Source organism: Andrographis paniculata, unplaced genomic scaffold (assembly GCF_009805555.1).
Source record: "Andrographis paniculata isolate CXL003 unplaced genomic scaffold, ASM980555v1 Contig46END, whole genome shotgun sequence".
Lineage (NCBI taxonomy): Eukaryota > Viridiplantae > Streptophyta > Magnoliopsida > Lamiales > Acanthaceae > Andrographis > Andrographis paniculata.
Genome location: NW_026137580.1, coordinates 666,481 through 682,968, shown reverse-complemented (window position 1 = coordinate 682,968; position 16,488 = coordinate 666,481). Strand labels below are relative to the sequence as shown.

General features: G+C 26.3%; 2 protein-coding genes across 3 annotated transcripts; both read right to left on the bottom strand.

Annotated features, from left to right (window-relative positions):
• Positions 1-6,345: 6,345 nt before the first annotated feature.
• Positions 6,346-7,308, bottom strand: LOC127252580 (late embryogenesis abundant protein At1g64065). Its single transcript, XM_051276813.1, has one exon. The coding sequence runs from the start codon at positions 7,296-7,298 to the stop codon at positions 6,639-6,641; it is 660 nt and encodes a 219-aa protein (XP_051132770.1). The 5' UTR covers positions 7,299-7,308; the 3' UTR covers positions 6,346-6,638.
• Positions 7,309-11,460: 4,152 nt separating this feature from the next.
• On the bottom strand, positions 11,461-14,932 carry LOC127252304 (WRKY transcription factor 22-like). 2 transcript variants are annotated; one of them, XM_051276408.1, is made up of 3 exons: positions 14,346-14,932; positions 14,139-14,267; positions 11,461-11,966 (listed from the first exon to the last, which is right to left on the bottom strand). In XM_051276408.1, the coding sequence occupies exons 1-3, from the start codon at positions 14,765-14,767 to the stop codon at positions 11,618-11,620; spliced, it is 900 nt and encodes a 299-aa protein (XP_051132365.1). In that variant the 5' UTR covers positions 14,768-14,932; the 3' UTR covers positions 11,461-11,617. The 2 variants fall into 2 exon arrangements, with proteins under 2 accessions (XP_051132365.1, XP_051132366.1); XM_051276409.1 differs by having other exon boundaries at positions 11,462-11,966; positions 14,139-14,252; positions 14,346-14,930.
• Positions 14,933-16,488: the final 1,556 nt, after the last annotated feature.

Genomic DNA, 16,488 nt, shown 5'->3' with positions numbered 1-16,488 from the left:
TATATATATTGCTTTTTAGAAATCAAGATATCATTATTCTTCTTCATTCATTCGATTCACACACACTTCCATGTTCACATAACTCACACGAAATCTGCCCAAAGAGAAGCAACCAATGGATTTTTGGTAATTTTTTTCTTCTTTGAATTGTTTAAATTAAATTTTTGATAATATTATGAAAGAACATAAAATTGTTAATTGTCAATTCCTATTCCTACATAGTATTTTAAACGGGTATAGGTGATTCGTAGCTACTAAGTACGCTTGAGGTCTCTCAACTTGTTTAATTGGTAATATGAATTTGATCTTGATCAAAGAGATGTATTAGAGGAGTATGGTCATTAGTATAATTAATCCAATTTTGCAATTGAAAAAAAAAAAAAAAAAAAAGAAAAAAAGAACATCATATTTCTTCAAGATATCACAACAATAAAAATTACTTAATAGTGGGAGATGAATAGGTGCATTGATATCATCAGTTCTAGGTCTTCGACCTTTTGTAGACTGCAAAAATTCAAACTCAAATTGATGGTCGAACAACATTGAATTTCAAAAAAACATGGAGAGTACTAACAAGCCAAGACCTCTCTATAATAAAATATCGTGCAAAAAAGGTCATGTTCAATGAATCTACTATCAATTGTAAACATTCATTAATACTCTTCTCCTTTGTGATGATTACAAACTTCATACAAAACACAAAGAAAAATTAAGTTTTAAGTTTTTAACATAGTTAAGAACAATTCAACATAGAGAAAGCAAAATTTAAACACAAAATAATAATAATAATAATAATAATAATAATAATAATAGATAAATTTAAACACTATAATATTAAATTTTTAAAGTCAATACAATTTAAAATTCAAAATAATTTAAACATCACGAAAACAACGATTGAATATTTGGGATAATAATTTATTTTTCTTAATTAACTTATATACAAAGAAAGAAAAACCCATTAAAAATAAAAAAATAACATATAAATTAGAATTTTGAAATATCATCAATTTTTAAACCGCGGAAAAGGAAAGATTAAACACCAAAAAAAAAAAAAAAATTCGATCAGCATGATGTTAATATTTTATAACTTTAGCACCGTATTAGCCTCAAATTTGACAACATGGATTATAACATTTTAGGATTTTAGTTATTGTTTGATGTTTGATCAGAGAATTAATTAGACTTATTTATAATAAGTCTATTTATATTGAATTCTTAAAAATTACAAAATTTAAACTTTCTTTGTACATTTTAAAATCGGTCATTTGAAATTTTACAGTAGATTAACAAATAATAATATTTTATTAGTTAGTGGAAGTGTCTAAGAATATTTGATATTTTTGTCATTTATGTAAAAAGTACGTGTATGTGTATGTGTAATAGTATGTTTATAATTTAAATAAAAGTTAAAGATATTTTGGTATTAATATCGAATTACTTTTGCTATAAATAAAAAAAATAAAAATAATATTTTGAATTGAGACGAACAAAAGGTGGTAACACTAGTATTTTGAAATAGAATAGAGATAATAAAACATTTTAGCTTTTTTCAAATAAAGCAGGAAAAATAAAAAAAAATAATTCAAGATGTAAACATGATTAATAATAATATTTAATAATAATAATAAAAACAAGAGTAGAGATAACATGAAGATTCTCGTTTGTAAATAGGATCACGTTATGATTACGACACATTTTTATAAATTAAATATTTATTTTCATATTATTTTAAAAATTAATTTTACTTTCAAATACATAAATACTTTTCCTTGGTGTGGAGTTATTATTATTGTAAATTGTGCTGTCTATTATTGATCATTTTTTTTAAAATTTATTGTATATGAATTTTTCTTATACAATAATAATAAATGTTAAATCGAAATAATTATTTGATATAATATAAATATGTGTTAATTTAATATTTTAAATATAAACTAATTTTTATTGTAATATAAAATAAAAAAATAAAAACACAATTATGATTTAATATTTTAAGAGGAAATTAATGAATAATAAAATTTGATTAAAAATTCTTATAACATACATAAATATATTTATATTAAAATTATGATAAATAAATATTAAATATATATAGAATAATGCCATAATATTTTTAATACTGACAATTTATATGATAGTCAGAGTTATAGAATTAATCATAAGATGCAATGGATTAAGACATAAACTTACCTTCTCTTTTAAGTTTTTTTTTTTTTTAATTACTCCCTCCGTTCACTTACAATATTTACATATTTTCATTTTGGGACGTCCAATTACAAAGTTAACATTTTATTAAATACTCTACTTTTTTTCACAAATACCCTTACTTTACATCACATTTTTACTTTTACACATAAAAAGTAAGGGCAAAAATGTTATTACATTACTTTTAACTACTCACTATAATTAAAATACTATTATTTCCTAAACATCGCACCAAAAGTAAATGTAAATTTCGTAAGTGGACGGAGGGAGTATTTTAGTAAATATTTTTAACAAATATAAATTTAATTAGTATAAAAAGAATAATTTTATTTTTTTTAAAAAAAAAATTAAACAAACACTCAAAATTAAGCACAAATCAAACAATTTTTTGTTGGCTTCTTTATGTGTTATTCGTTTATGTTTCTCTTTTATTAAAAATAAAAATAATAATATTTATTGGACACAATATTTTATATGTAATTAAAAATATAAATAAAGAAAAGAAAAGGGTTTTGAAAAAGTTGTGAATTGGAATTAGCTTTTGTATTATGTTTGACAGAATATTTAATCAACAATAGATTGATTTTAATGGGTGCGTGGGTGGGTCGGCTGTTGTCAAGCCAAGCTCCACCACAATTATTTATTTATTTATTTATTTATTAATTATATATTTATTTATATATTCGAGGAATATCTAACAAGTAAAAAAATACATTTTTTATTTCATAATAAATTATCTATTTTTTTATTTTAGTCTGTCCCAAACTAAAGTATCCATTTACTTTTTTTTTTTTTTTTTTTATAGTAATTGTACTATTTATCTAACGTTACAAATACCCTTACAACTTATAATATATTACACAAATGCTATTACATTTATATCACACATACTAATTAATTTATTTTAGTTATTTCTACTTTATTCTTATTATATCATAATATAATACTAATATTTCTAAAACTACGTAAAAAAAAATGAATATTTAATTACGAGAGAGAGAGTGATTATATACATTTGCATTATTATTTGTTATGTTAAAATGCATTACAAACACCAACAAAACCCCACTTACAAGTGGGGGTTGGGGAAGACCAAAAAAACGATTTCACAACAATATAAAAATGCATTGTTCTTTTTTTTTTTTGTTTTTTAAGTTGGAACCTGCGACCGTTGTTCTTCGAGTGTGTTCTGGATAAATTTTGGTCGAACCTAAATACTTAATCAAAGTCGATCACAAATGCACTAGACACCATCGGATCATCAGTTATGGGAGTATTTTTGATTTGTTCTTTGGAATACAAAAGCTATATAACTAACATATGTTTTAAATGAAAATATATTTTGTAAATAAAAAAGATAAAAAAAATATTAGTATGATTTTGTTTGTTATGGGGTTTGAATTTGAGTTAATGTTTTGAATAATAATATTATTTAATGTAATACAAATAAATATTACTTACTCATTTTAGTAAAAATAATTATGTATTAATACAAAAATATCGTTAACTAAATTACAAACATACTATTGCACATATAATTATTTTATACATAAAGTTAAAGAGCAAAAATGTCAAAGTCTCTTACACACTTCTACTAACTCTTAAAATACTACTCCCTCCACTAATTTGTCTCATTTAGATTATGCACGGAATTTAGGTATTGTGTAATTAGTGAGTAATTAAAAAGTATATTAGTAAAAATAATTATGATTTAATAAAAATAATTTTATATTAAGATGACTAAATAGTTTAATTAAATTAAAAAATTATAAATTATGAATTTAAAAAGTGATTCAAGTGTATAATTGTATTTTCAAAAAACAAAATGACAAAATATGTAGAACAGACGGAAATAGAAATAGTAGACAAATTAAGTGAGACGAAGAGAGTATTCTTTGTTAATTTATTACAAAACTTGGAGTGGGATGAAGGCAATATAAAATTAAATTTTAATGTAATAGAAAATATTAAAAAAATTAAATTTTTGATTTAATATTTGAATTAAAAAAATTGTATAAATATAAAAAAAATTGTATAAATAAAAAAAAAATTAGGCAAAGACTCACAAATTAGAGTTAAATTTTGGATTAAATAGTGCAACTTTGAATTAAAATAATTGTTTAATCTAACATAAATACGTGTTCGATATATTACTTTAAATATATAAATTAAATTGTAATATTATACTTAAAAATAAATATTTAATTTAATTTTGTAAGTGGAGGTAATTTTTGAAATAGTAAATACTAACTAGAATAGTAATTTTCTTTAAATTTTGGGACTCTGAAATAATAATAATAATAATAATAATAATAATAATAATAATAATAATAATAATAATAATAATAATGTCACTTTAAACTTGAAGTAATGCATTATTTGTTCAATTTATTTTTTTCCTTATTTTTTTCTATATAATATTATGATTTTAGAGAAAAATATATTGGGTTTTTTTAATAGAATATATTATATCTAATAAAGTAATAATTATTTTATCAAAAAATTAAAACTCAAATACAAAAAGCAATATAAACAAACCAATGTTTATTGCAATAAATCTAGAGCTAAAATTCAAGATTATTGAAGAATTGGATAAAAAATTACTATTTCAACGTTCATTCTAAAGACATCTCTATTGTCCATTGAAATTTTCAATCATTCAAATACAAATTATCATTTTTATTTTTTAAAATACAACAAATTATTCTTAAAATTTAATTTTATTAAATCGTATGCGCGAAATAAACTGATACTTTTGAAACAAATAAAAGTAGTATTTGAAATTTAAAATAAAACAATTTAAGATTATTTTAGAATGAATATGGTTACAAAAACATATGAGGTGTGTCTGTATTACACTTTGTTTAGATTTTCGTTTCATTTTGTTTTGTTTTATTTATTTACGTTAAATAAAATTAAATGGAATGTTTGTTTTGTGTTTTGATTTGAAAGAAATTTTTTTAGATAAAATATAAAGAATTGTGTCGATAATATAAAAATAATAAAAATACGTAATTTATCAATTTTTAAAAAGATATATTAAAAAATTTATAGTAGAAAGTCCAAATCCACCCCAAGCCATTAATACACAATCGCCCTCTATTTATATATATATATATATATATGATATTATAGAATGTACGCACCTAACAGATTTTTTTGATTTTTTTAATTGTAATTTTAAATTGATTTAAAGTTAATTTAAATTCTTGTTTAAATAATATTTTAATTTAATAATTTATGAAAATAATATATATATTTGTATTAAAAATTATACATAATAAATAATAAAATTTTAATTTTAATTTGAAATCACATAACTGAACATTGAAATTCAAAAAAACTCCGGTCCTTTCCCGTTTTACCTGCTATCTTTTTACCTGATACGCTATTTTCATGAAAACACAACTGAACATATGAGCTTGCTTTTTCTTTTTCTTTTTAATATATATAATAATTATTATTATTTTAAAAACAAGTAATGTAAATACTAAAATGTATGACTTCATTTACACATATTTTAGTATTTTAGGTTATTTGAAAAATAACTAAAATTTTTGCGTAAAAAAATTTGATGTTTAATTTATTGTAAACAATATTTTATTTTTTTAATATACTATATTGAATTAAATAAAAAAATATATTAGATATGATAAATTTTTAAAAGTCAATATATTTCATTTGTATTTTGTATTTTGTATTTTAAATTATTTTTATTTTTATATAAAATTATAGTTAAATATAATAATTTTCTATTAAAAATAACTATATTTTTATTAATAGCAACAAAATATTATATTTATATATATATATAAAGACAAAAGAAAAAGACTGACAATATTTTCAAACAAATCTGTACATGCGAATGATCCGTTGAAGGCTTGAAGCATGTGTTTCTTTTTTTAGATTGAATTGATGAATGCTTAAATTTTTTATTAATATAATATTTAATAAAATTTATAATTATTTTTACTAATATATTTTTTAATTAGTTACTAATTATATTTTGTCTAAATTTTTTTATATTTTGATAAGACGAGGTAGTCAATAGCCTTTTTACGATGATGGACCTAACCTAAACATTGATTAATTAATTGCAGACAATTTATCATAGTCCTTGTCTGGCCCACAAAGGAAGACTGCAATGCACTACACTGCACATATATGTAGCTACATTTCCTTTTTTCTCAATTTATTGGATCATATCTATTTTATATTACTATAAATTGAACCAAAATTGAAATAATCCTAAAACTTAATTTAATTTATTTATACAGACAAACATATCAACGGAAAAATCACACACTATAATTATGCAACACTAAACACTAGAAAACTAACAGTAAAGCAAGCAGTAATAATTAACAGAGGCAGAACCAAAAAATACGTACAGTATTCTGTACGTATAGATACGGTAGAAATGGAACATTCTAGAGTTTCACCTTGCGTTTGCACCTCTGTTCCTGAATCGCCTGAGTCGTCATGTTGACGGTCACGGTGCAGTTCATCTTCACCGTCACGTGCTTTTTGACGACCACCATTTTCACGCGCCCTGCGACCTCTGTGTAACTGCTCATAGTTAGGAGGCCAGAGGTGAGATCAGACGCGAAATCGGAGTTCGCGAGTACTCGATCCGTCATCACGTCGACGGTTATGTTCATCCTCATCGTCCGGCGCGCTCTCGCTCTCCCCGGCGGACCGCGCGCCTCGCCGATCACAGATCCGTGGTAGTACAGGGCCGTTGTGGTGTTCTGGTACCGGAACGAGGCGTAGTTCGGATTCTTCACGGAGACGTCGGCGATTAGAGTCATGTTCGCGCCAGGACGCGGAGTGGTGGTTCCGGCGACCAGGTCGAGCTTCGTGACGGTGACTCTGTTCATGCGGATGATTGGATCCTTGACTTTGAAGACTGTGAAGATTAGGACGACGATGACGATTGCTTGGATGAGAAGGAGCGCGGCGACGCAGGTGAAGCACTTGACGCAGCGCTTGCGGCGGATTCCGGTGAGTGCGGATTCCTCGTCGTCGCTGCTGGTTGGGCGGTCGGAGGCGCCGGCGAGGGGGCGTGATTGATCGGAAGTTTCAGCCATTAGTTAAGAGGTATGTAGCATTGAATTTTTCTGGTGTTCTGTTTATATATCGAGTGTTGGAGGAAGTAGGTGGTGACGTGGCATAGGTGTAGGTCCCACCTAAGTGGGGACACTGGACCCTTCGGTCTGTTGATTCTCTGTTTCATACTGACTTCTCTCTCAAAATATGTGCACATTTTGGAGGAAATTAATGCCATTTGTTTCAATTTCGTTATATTTATAATCGTTCATTTTTTCATTTTTATTTTATTTTTATTTTTATTTATGCATATATATTTTTTTTGTATTACATATATTAACTATTTTTATATTTTTTATACGATCTTCTATATTCATATAAAAGAAAAGTATTTCAACATTCTTTCAAAAGAAACATATTCAATGTATTTTTTTTAATCCGTCAAATTTTTTCTTAATTTTTCTTTTTCGCCCGTCCATGAAATTTACTCAGTTACTATATTTTAATAAATTAAAAAATTAAAATTTAATTATTATACCTCATTCAATATTTTTTTACAATAAACGCCATTAACTTTATTACATTCTCTATTTTTTTAAATTTATAATTAAATGTTCAAAAATATTTTAATTATATTTTTATACTTTTTTTTAAAAAAATTTTTTAATAAAATATTTATTTTTCTTAATAAATCCACTTCAACTTATAAAGAGTAATATATTTAATAATTATTTCATTTTAAAAGATACTCCCTCCGTCCCATAACAAAAGTATCTAGTTTTTTATTTTAGTCCGTCTTATAAAGTATTTATTTTCTTTTTTAGTAACTGTACTATTTACCTAACATTACAAATACCTTTACAACTTACAATATATTCCACAAATGTCATTACATTTATATCACACACGTACTAATAAGATTATTTTAGTCATTTTTTACTTTATTCTTACTATATCCCAATATAATACTTATATTTATAAAACTACGTGTAAAAAGCAAATAAATACTGAAATTAAGTATGGAGGGAGTATTTTATAAGAATCACAAATAAACATATTTAACAGTTCAATGTGTAAACGCATACATTGTTGTTCGGTAAACAAGCACTAAAAAAGTGCTTTTTATTTACTCTCTTTATTCATGTTTTAGATTTTATTTACTCTCTTTTTATATTGTTGTTCGATAAACAAGAATATTGATATTATATTAGTAGTTGGTAAAAATTATGGATAAAATTTTTTTTTGCCCTTGTGAGTGTATCAGTGTAAAAAATAGTGGCAATTGTGTAATAAAAATGAAAAAGTAAAGGTAGTTTTACGGTGATATGGTTACTTACGAAAACAAGACTATTGTTTTGAAACAGACAAAAATGGTAAACAACACTATTGTATTAGAACGGGAAAGAGTATTATATTATAAAAAAAAATTATATCAAATTATTATTTAAATGAAAACACAAATAAAAATTAAGTCCAACAAAAATTTAAAAAATATTGACTGTACAATAATTTGAAAATTAATATGTTGGTAAAGTAGTTGAAATAATTGATGTGTAACTGTGAGACTCCGAGAGAATAAATTCTAACCTACTTTTAATTAGTCAAACTATATAATTATGGCTATGCCAATATGTAATATGACCTAAGTAGGAAATTTTCAACGATGAATATTAATTCAAATGTTCCTCCAAAAAATAATATTAAAATAAATTACTCCCTCCGTCCCATATAATTTATCCTTATTTTCTATTTTTGTTCGTCCCATATAATTTGTCCATTTATTTTTTGAAAATATAATTATACACTTTAATCTCATTTTAAATTTTAAATTTTATAATTTTTTTAATCTTAATTAAACTATTTAGTTATCTTAATCTTAATTCACAATTATTTTTATTATACGATAATTATTTTTACTAATACACTTATTAATTACTTACTAATCACACTTTACCTAAATTTCCGTATCTACAATACATGGGACGAAAGGAGTACTATAATACAGAATTTGCGAGTAACAAAAAATGAAAATTGAAAGGAAAAAAAAAAAGAAAAAGAACACATAGAGGACTTTCCCACAAATAATGTGAATTTTTTAACACTAATTATTAGATTATTACAGTTCATACTAAAAGTGTGTTTACTTAAAATAATATAATTATATTTTTAATCATAATTGTTAAAAATTATTTTTCTCACTTATTAAATAAGATAGAATTATTATAGTATATAATGTATTAATTATGAGTTAAAAAATGATAAAGAGTAATACTTCAAAATAAATATGTAGTTGAAAATCTACTACTCTGGTTCATAGCAAATATCATCTTTAAAAGATTTAGTGAAATTATTTGAAAATATATTTTTATTTACATGAGTTATAAAAAATTGTGTAAATAATATAAAAATTATGAGTATGTGTAATATAAATGTAATTTTTGTGTAGTATATATAAATGTTGATGTAAGAGTAAATGACAAAAAATAGAATGTAAGGATATAAAGTTTTCCGAATTAAGGGATGTGTTCAATTTCTATTTTTGAATAAATGCGTTTTTAATATTAACTATAACGAAGCGAATCGTTGATATATAAAACTAATAATATTTTTATATTTAATTATTATTATTTTTTTTGTAATTTGGATGAACAATTTTCTCACACAAATAAGGTCGATATCATTTGCGTGAATCTATGCATATATTATACTCCTTCCGTCCCATCTAATACTGTAGACACGGGAATTTAGGTAAAGTATAATTAGTAAGTAATTAAGAAGTGTATTAGTAAAAATAATTATAGATTAAGATTAAAATAAATAAATAGTTTAATTAAAATTAAGAAAATTATAAAATTTAAAATTTAAAATGTGATTAAAGTGCATAATTATATTTCCAAAAATAGAAAGGATAAGTTATGTGGGACGAACAAAAATAGAAAATATAGACAAATTATGCGGGACGGAGAGAGTATTCTTTTTGGTATTATAAACAATTCTTTATTTAAATCCAATGGATGTGTTTCTTCGGTTCAAACTTTAATTTCAAAATGAATTGATGATTGTTTCAAGCCAAACATTGATATGAAATTACATTTCAATAATATAATTAGACACATGAACTTATAAATAGACACAGATTTTTTTAAAATTTTTTTAAGACAATATGACTCAAAATATATTGGGTATAACAATGATATTGTCACACATTTCAATTTTCTTAACATGCTTTAGTTTTGATTGTGATTAAGTTGTCTATCCAATATGCCCTCAAAGTTTTTATTTGATTCCATCATTTTTAACTTACAATGATGTTGAAAATAATTTTTCGAACACATGTTTTACGCGTTTCATCTCAAAGTTCACTTAATATCAACATCTATTAATCTCAAATAAATCTAATTATACTAAAATCACTCATTTTTTTTCTTTTCTATTTTGGTGTAAAGCTCGATTTATTAATAGAAAAAGTAAAATTGTACACAACGAATTTAAAGATTAAATTCTTGCATTAGTACATGTTACAAATATTCTAGAATGAAGTATTTCTTATACATAAAAGCATGTCCCAATATCTCGAAGCGGAAAAACTTTAGCATATGTAGTTTCTTTAGTCTTGTTCTTGTACAAACAATTTTATTATTTTTTAAAAAATAATATATATGATTTCAACCTATAGATATATAACAAACTGTACACTCCAAAATTTGACCAAAGGGCCAGCCCAAGCGGGAGCCCAACTTAGGGAGAGACACGGCCTACAAGAAGGCCCAAATCAGTGGGGATATTTGGTCAAAAGAGAAACGGATAAAGCATAATTTGAAAGTGAGAATAATTTGGGGAGGTTGGAGAAAAATAAGGGAGTAAACCTTATCCGAACAAGGTTTAGAGAATAAAAGGGAAAAGAAGACGCCGGGACAAGCAATCATCTTCTTCAACATTAATTTTTTTTCTTTATAATTTAATTTCCGCGGTATTTTTTTCAGAATTTTTACAGCTTTCATCGATTTAATTTCTAGCTTCGTTCTTGTTTATTTTACCTTCTTTTTTCACCAATTTTTCGGTTATCGCGAGATAGCCCGGATCCTTTCTTGAGGAGGCCGGGGAACCCTACGATTAAATCAATTCCGACGGGCTTTTCCGATTAAGCCGTCGGTGGCGATTTTTTTACGACAACACAAACAATATACACCATGCATATTCATTCTTAAATTAAATACCTAAATAAATTGACAAAATAAATAACCAAGCTATACAATAACAAAATTTTTCAAAATTAATAAACAAATCCAAACTTGTCTAGCTACTTTACTCTCCTATATGTAAACTACAAAGTAATTTCTTCTACATGCTAAGCAATTAATTATACAACATTACGACAATTCTCTCCGTCGCCGTCGAACTCCACCGGAGAATCATCGATGGAGCAACTCCCGGAGGCGGCAAAGCCCTCCAAGCCATCGAAAAAATCGTCTTCAAGTGGGCAAAAACTGTCTTCTTCTTCCATTGACGACTTTTGATCATTAGCTGGTTTGAGGATATCGAGGTTGGCATGATCGGGCGGAAGCTTGTGTCGGGAAGTGCGGTTGGCGGGCATAGGGTGGTTGTGGTCGCCGGTGTAGGTGACGATGTACATTCCCGGGTTCGACCGGTTGCGCTCCACCTGCTTTCGAGCCCCGCAACCTTTTGAAGTGCTGCATCTATAATAACCTCTGCAAAATAATAAAATTAGAAAAAATTGGAGAAGATAAAATAGAACTATATTAACCGGATATTGTACCAAGCTACATAGAATCTGTCTTTTTACATAAATTAAAAAATAAAATAAAATGGCCTTTATAGTATTATTATACTTAAAAGTATTATTCAAATTTTAAAATATATATTTTCTAATTTATAAAGATTGAAAAAATTAATTTTAATGTAATACATTCACAATATTCCACAGTACATACTTTTTTTTTTTAAGAGTAACTTTTTTTTCGATTTTTTTTTTGCTAAAAAACAACTTACTGTATGATAATTTTTAAGATAGGTTGACAAAAACTTTCCATTTAGCAGTGAGATTATAAAAAAAGAAGTCACTACCGTGCTCTAAATGAACGTACTCCTAACCTCTAATTTCTCCATTTGTGTACCAATATGTTAGAGGTAAATAATAAAATAAAAATAAATTTATAAATCATTTTAAGAATTTTAAAACAACAAAGTTTACCCAAAATATATAATATTCTATCCACTTATAAAAAAAAAAAAATCAAGAATTTAATATAAAATTTATTTATTATATTATTTATAGTCTTTTTCATATATTTTCTAAGTTATAACTGAAGATACCTATTTTATTATTTTTTTTGTCTTATCTCAAAAATTATATATTTTTTATGATAGTAAAAATAATTATATATTAATATTAAAATATTTTTAATTTTTATATAAATTACAAACATATCATTTTATTAATATATATATAAAAACCAAGAGACAAAATTGTAAAATCATTTTAGACACACTTTTACAGATAAAAAAAATATATTATTATTTTTTAATTTATTAAAAAATTAAATGTATATTTTCATTCAAGACAGAAGAAGTATAACATATAATGAGAAGTGTTTTCATTTGAGTTTAATCTAATCTTTATTTTAGAAATTAAATGTGTGAACAAGCTTAACTTCTACTATATATTTTAGAAATGACACACATATATATATACACACACACACGCTGGGTTGCTCATAGCAGGAATAGGGTGAATAACTGGTCAAGCCCGTAATTAATAAAGGGTCTATAATTTAAAATGTTATCAATTATTATTTTTAAATTTTTAAAATTAATTTTTAATTTTTAATTTATATTTTTTCTTCTTCATAATCATCCAATTTAATTCTAAAATTAAAATTTTAAACTTTAATCATATATTTTTTCCAATTTGTTCTTCCTAATCATACATCACCCTATATTTTCAAATTAAATCGTCCTCTACGCTTGTCTACCTTACATCCTATCGCACTGTGTCCACTAGCTCAGACCAAACCCGCCCCACCTTCTCTCTTCTCTCTTTCGCCCTCTCTCAGTCTTTCTTCTTTTTCAAACCTACGGACAGTTTGTTTTTCATCTTCTTTTTTCAAATAGACAATGTCCAAACCGCCACGTTCAACATTTTGTCTGATTGATGCCAATCAGTAATATTATTTTAAAAATATATTTTAATCATGTGTTTATAAGACCTATAATTTATTTTTGCTCAAGATTTCAAAAAAGTTCGAGACGACCAGTGTGTGTATATATATATATATATGCATGCATTTATATGGATTATGTGAGACATGCATACTACATTATTACTTGGAAGCTACAAAAATGAAAGAATAACAAGGTCCACTTGCTTACAAGTTGGAGTGTAGATTGATATCATTATGTTTATAAATTTATTTTATTTTTCAAAATTGTTATACTATAATACTATTTCTCTGTCTTTTAAATAAACAAATATATTTAAAAAATTATATATTTTTATAATATTAATTATTTACTCTATATCTAATATAGTACTTTATTATAGTATAATTTAACTTACCACCAACACCTTATTACTAAAACAATAATATTGAACTTCCAACTTACAACTCCTAACTTGCAACCAAATACAAGTTCATTCATAAGAAATATGAAAAATAAAACTAATAATAATAATAAAAATGGGAAGCAAATGAAGTGAATTCAAGGCAAGATCAAGAATATTATTTCGTAAAATGGGATTATTATCTCCCTTATTTAAAAATGTGGTCACATTTTTAAAGGATAGAGGGAATAAAATAGAAAAAAATTAAAATAAAATAATAAATAAAAATAAAAATAAAAGAAAAGAAAAGCAAATTAACCTGGGATAAGGAGAACCCTTAATAGGCTTCTGCCCATATTTTCTCCATGACCACACATCCGCACACACTTCTTCTGCTCCCACGTGACTCACCACCCTCTTCATCCCGCTCTTCCTGCATACATCATTTCTATCTTATTTCTAAATTATTATTATTATTAATATTATTATTAATTAATCATTTAATTAATTATTTAATTAATGTTACCGTTTCTTTGAACTAGGTCTTGACGACGAGCTATTTTTCTGAGCACTCTCCTTCGGGAGATTCACCACCGAGAACGGCGGCGGCGGCGGCGCCGCCGCCGCCGCCGGTTTTCTGTCGAGAAGCAGAGAGCTGAGCGGAGACGAATTCCCTAGGCCGGGCAGACTGTGCGAGGGCACTATCGTCATTTCAGAAGATTCCGGAAACAAGAACGGCCTCTGCCCGTACAGATCATGACGTAAGTCCTCCTCCTGTTTTAACGCCGTCTCCTTTTTCACCTCCTCTAACGGTAACGGATCTCCAGAACATGCCGCCGGAGAAACGCCGCCGCTGAAATCGCGCCGCCCGTCGCCGCCGCCAGTAGAAGATGAAGAGGCGGCGGCGCAGCCTCGAACCACCGCGTGCAGATCCCAATCGTCCTCCATAGACAAAACAAGGCGCTGACTTTTTAGAGTGGGGGTGAGGAAGAATCGACTCAATCAATGAATGAATCGGTGAATGGACGGTTTGGAAGCCACTCGAAAATAATATTACTATATTAATTTTATTATTATTATTAATTTTATTTTTTATTTTTTTATTGAGAGAAATTTCGTGTACGGCTTGGTGGAATTTTTCCGACTTATATTATTTTTATCAAAATTATTTTAAAATTTTGTTCTAATATCGCGAATATTATTACCGGTGTCATAAAATTGAATGATGCTGATTGTTTAGGGTTGACTTTGCAAGTAGTCAAAGTCCACGCGGTTTGGTGGTTCATGGATTATTATTGGTGGTGGGGCAGCACTCTGCCGACAAAGGGGACACGTGGCGTATGGTATACTCCGGCGCGTGATTTCAACGCCTAATTTTAAATAATATTATCTTTTTGAAGAAGCGGATCAACGGCTGCGATGACGAAGCCTCCTCCATTTTAACGGCTGGAGATCGCAGAGTTTTGTGACGTAATCATTACGTGGCGTGACGCGACTTTTCAACTGGGCCCCACAGATAAAATATGAAATGTTGACGACCGACACGATTTGCTGGAGATCTAAGGTTCAACTTGGTGAGAATCCACTATGTAATTGGGCCTTGGGTGGGCCTAAAAATATAATGTGAAAGCCCAATTTTCAAAAAAAAACTTTTTGTAAATAGATGAGGTAGAATTGGTAGAATCCACTATAAATAAGCCAACTTTGTAATATAATTAAATTATATAAATGTCATTGTTGTAATAATGAGGTAGATGTTGATTTTATTTTATTTTTCATATTTGTAGCAACTATAATTATTTATATATAAAAAAAATGATAGATTAAATTTTAGATAGGACGAAAGTACAAAATCGATTGATTAATTATAAAATAAGGTTAACAATAAATTTTGATTAAGCAGCTATTCAAAATGCAATACTGTCATACTAATCAGTTGTTAATAGACAAAGTATTGTCGTTAAAAATTAAATTTTGAGGTAAACTTGTTCAAACAGTTTGAATTGCGCTACAGATTTGGATTTATTGTAAAGGAAAACTAAACTAAACTTTTTTAAACACAATTTTGATCTATTTTTCGGTTTCAATCTCGATTTTTCTTAGTTTGAATAATGTTAATTTTTGTTAAAATTGGACCTAATTTTCACTTTACTCTTGGTCCAGGTATGACTATGAGTTACTAGATACTTGTCCTGATTTTGTAAATTTCTGAGGCTCACAACAGGTAACTGGTGTAAAAAGGTATTTGGAAAGCACTACTAATGATTTACACTCTTGGATGATCATTGTTTAGGTTCTATTGTTTTAATTTACAACTTTTGAGCTATTAATTTAATTTAATGCTTTTGAGCTAGTTTAATATTCACTTGAGGTGATATGTAAGTATTTTTAAAAAAGCACAGTGATTTTCCTAAAGTTTATTCATGTGTTGTTTTATATCTTTAATACTTTATGATCATGGTGTATCATGTTAATATTCGTCTCTGTACACCGGAATATTTGTCAATAAATGACAGTGTAAGAGTTCTTCACTCCCCATAATAAAATCGTTTGTTTGTTTTATGCTTTGAGTTGTTAACAATTTTATTTAAAAATCATCAGTTTTGATTTCAATTACATTTAATTAAGAGTTGTATATGGACTTTTAGAGTTAGATATATTTGGATAAT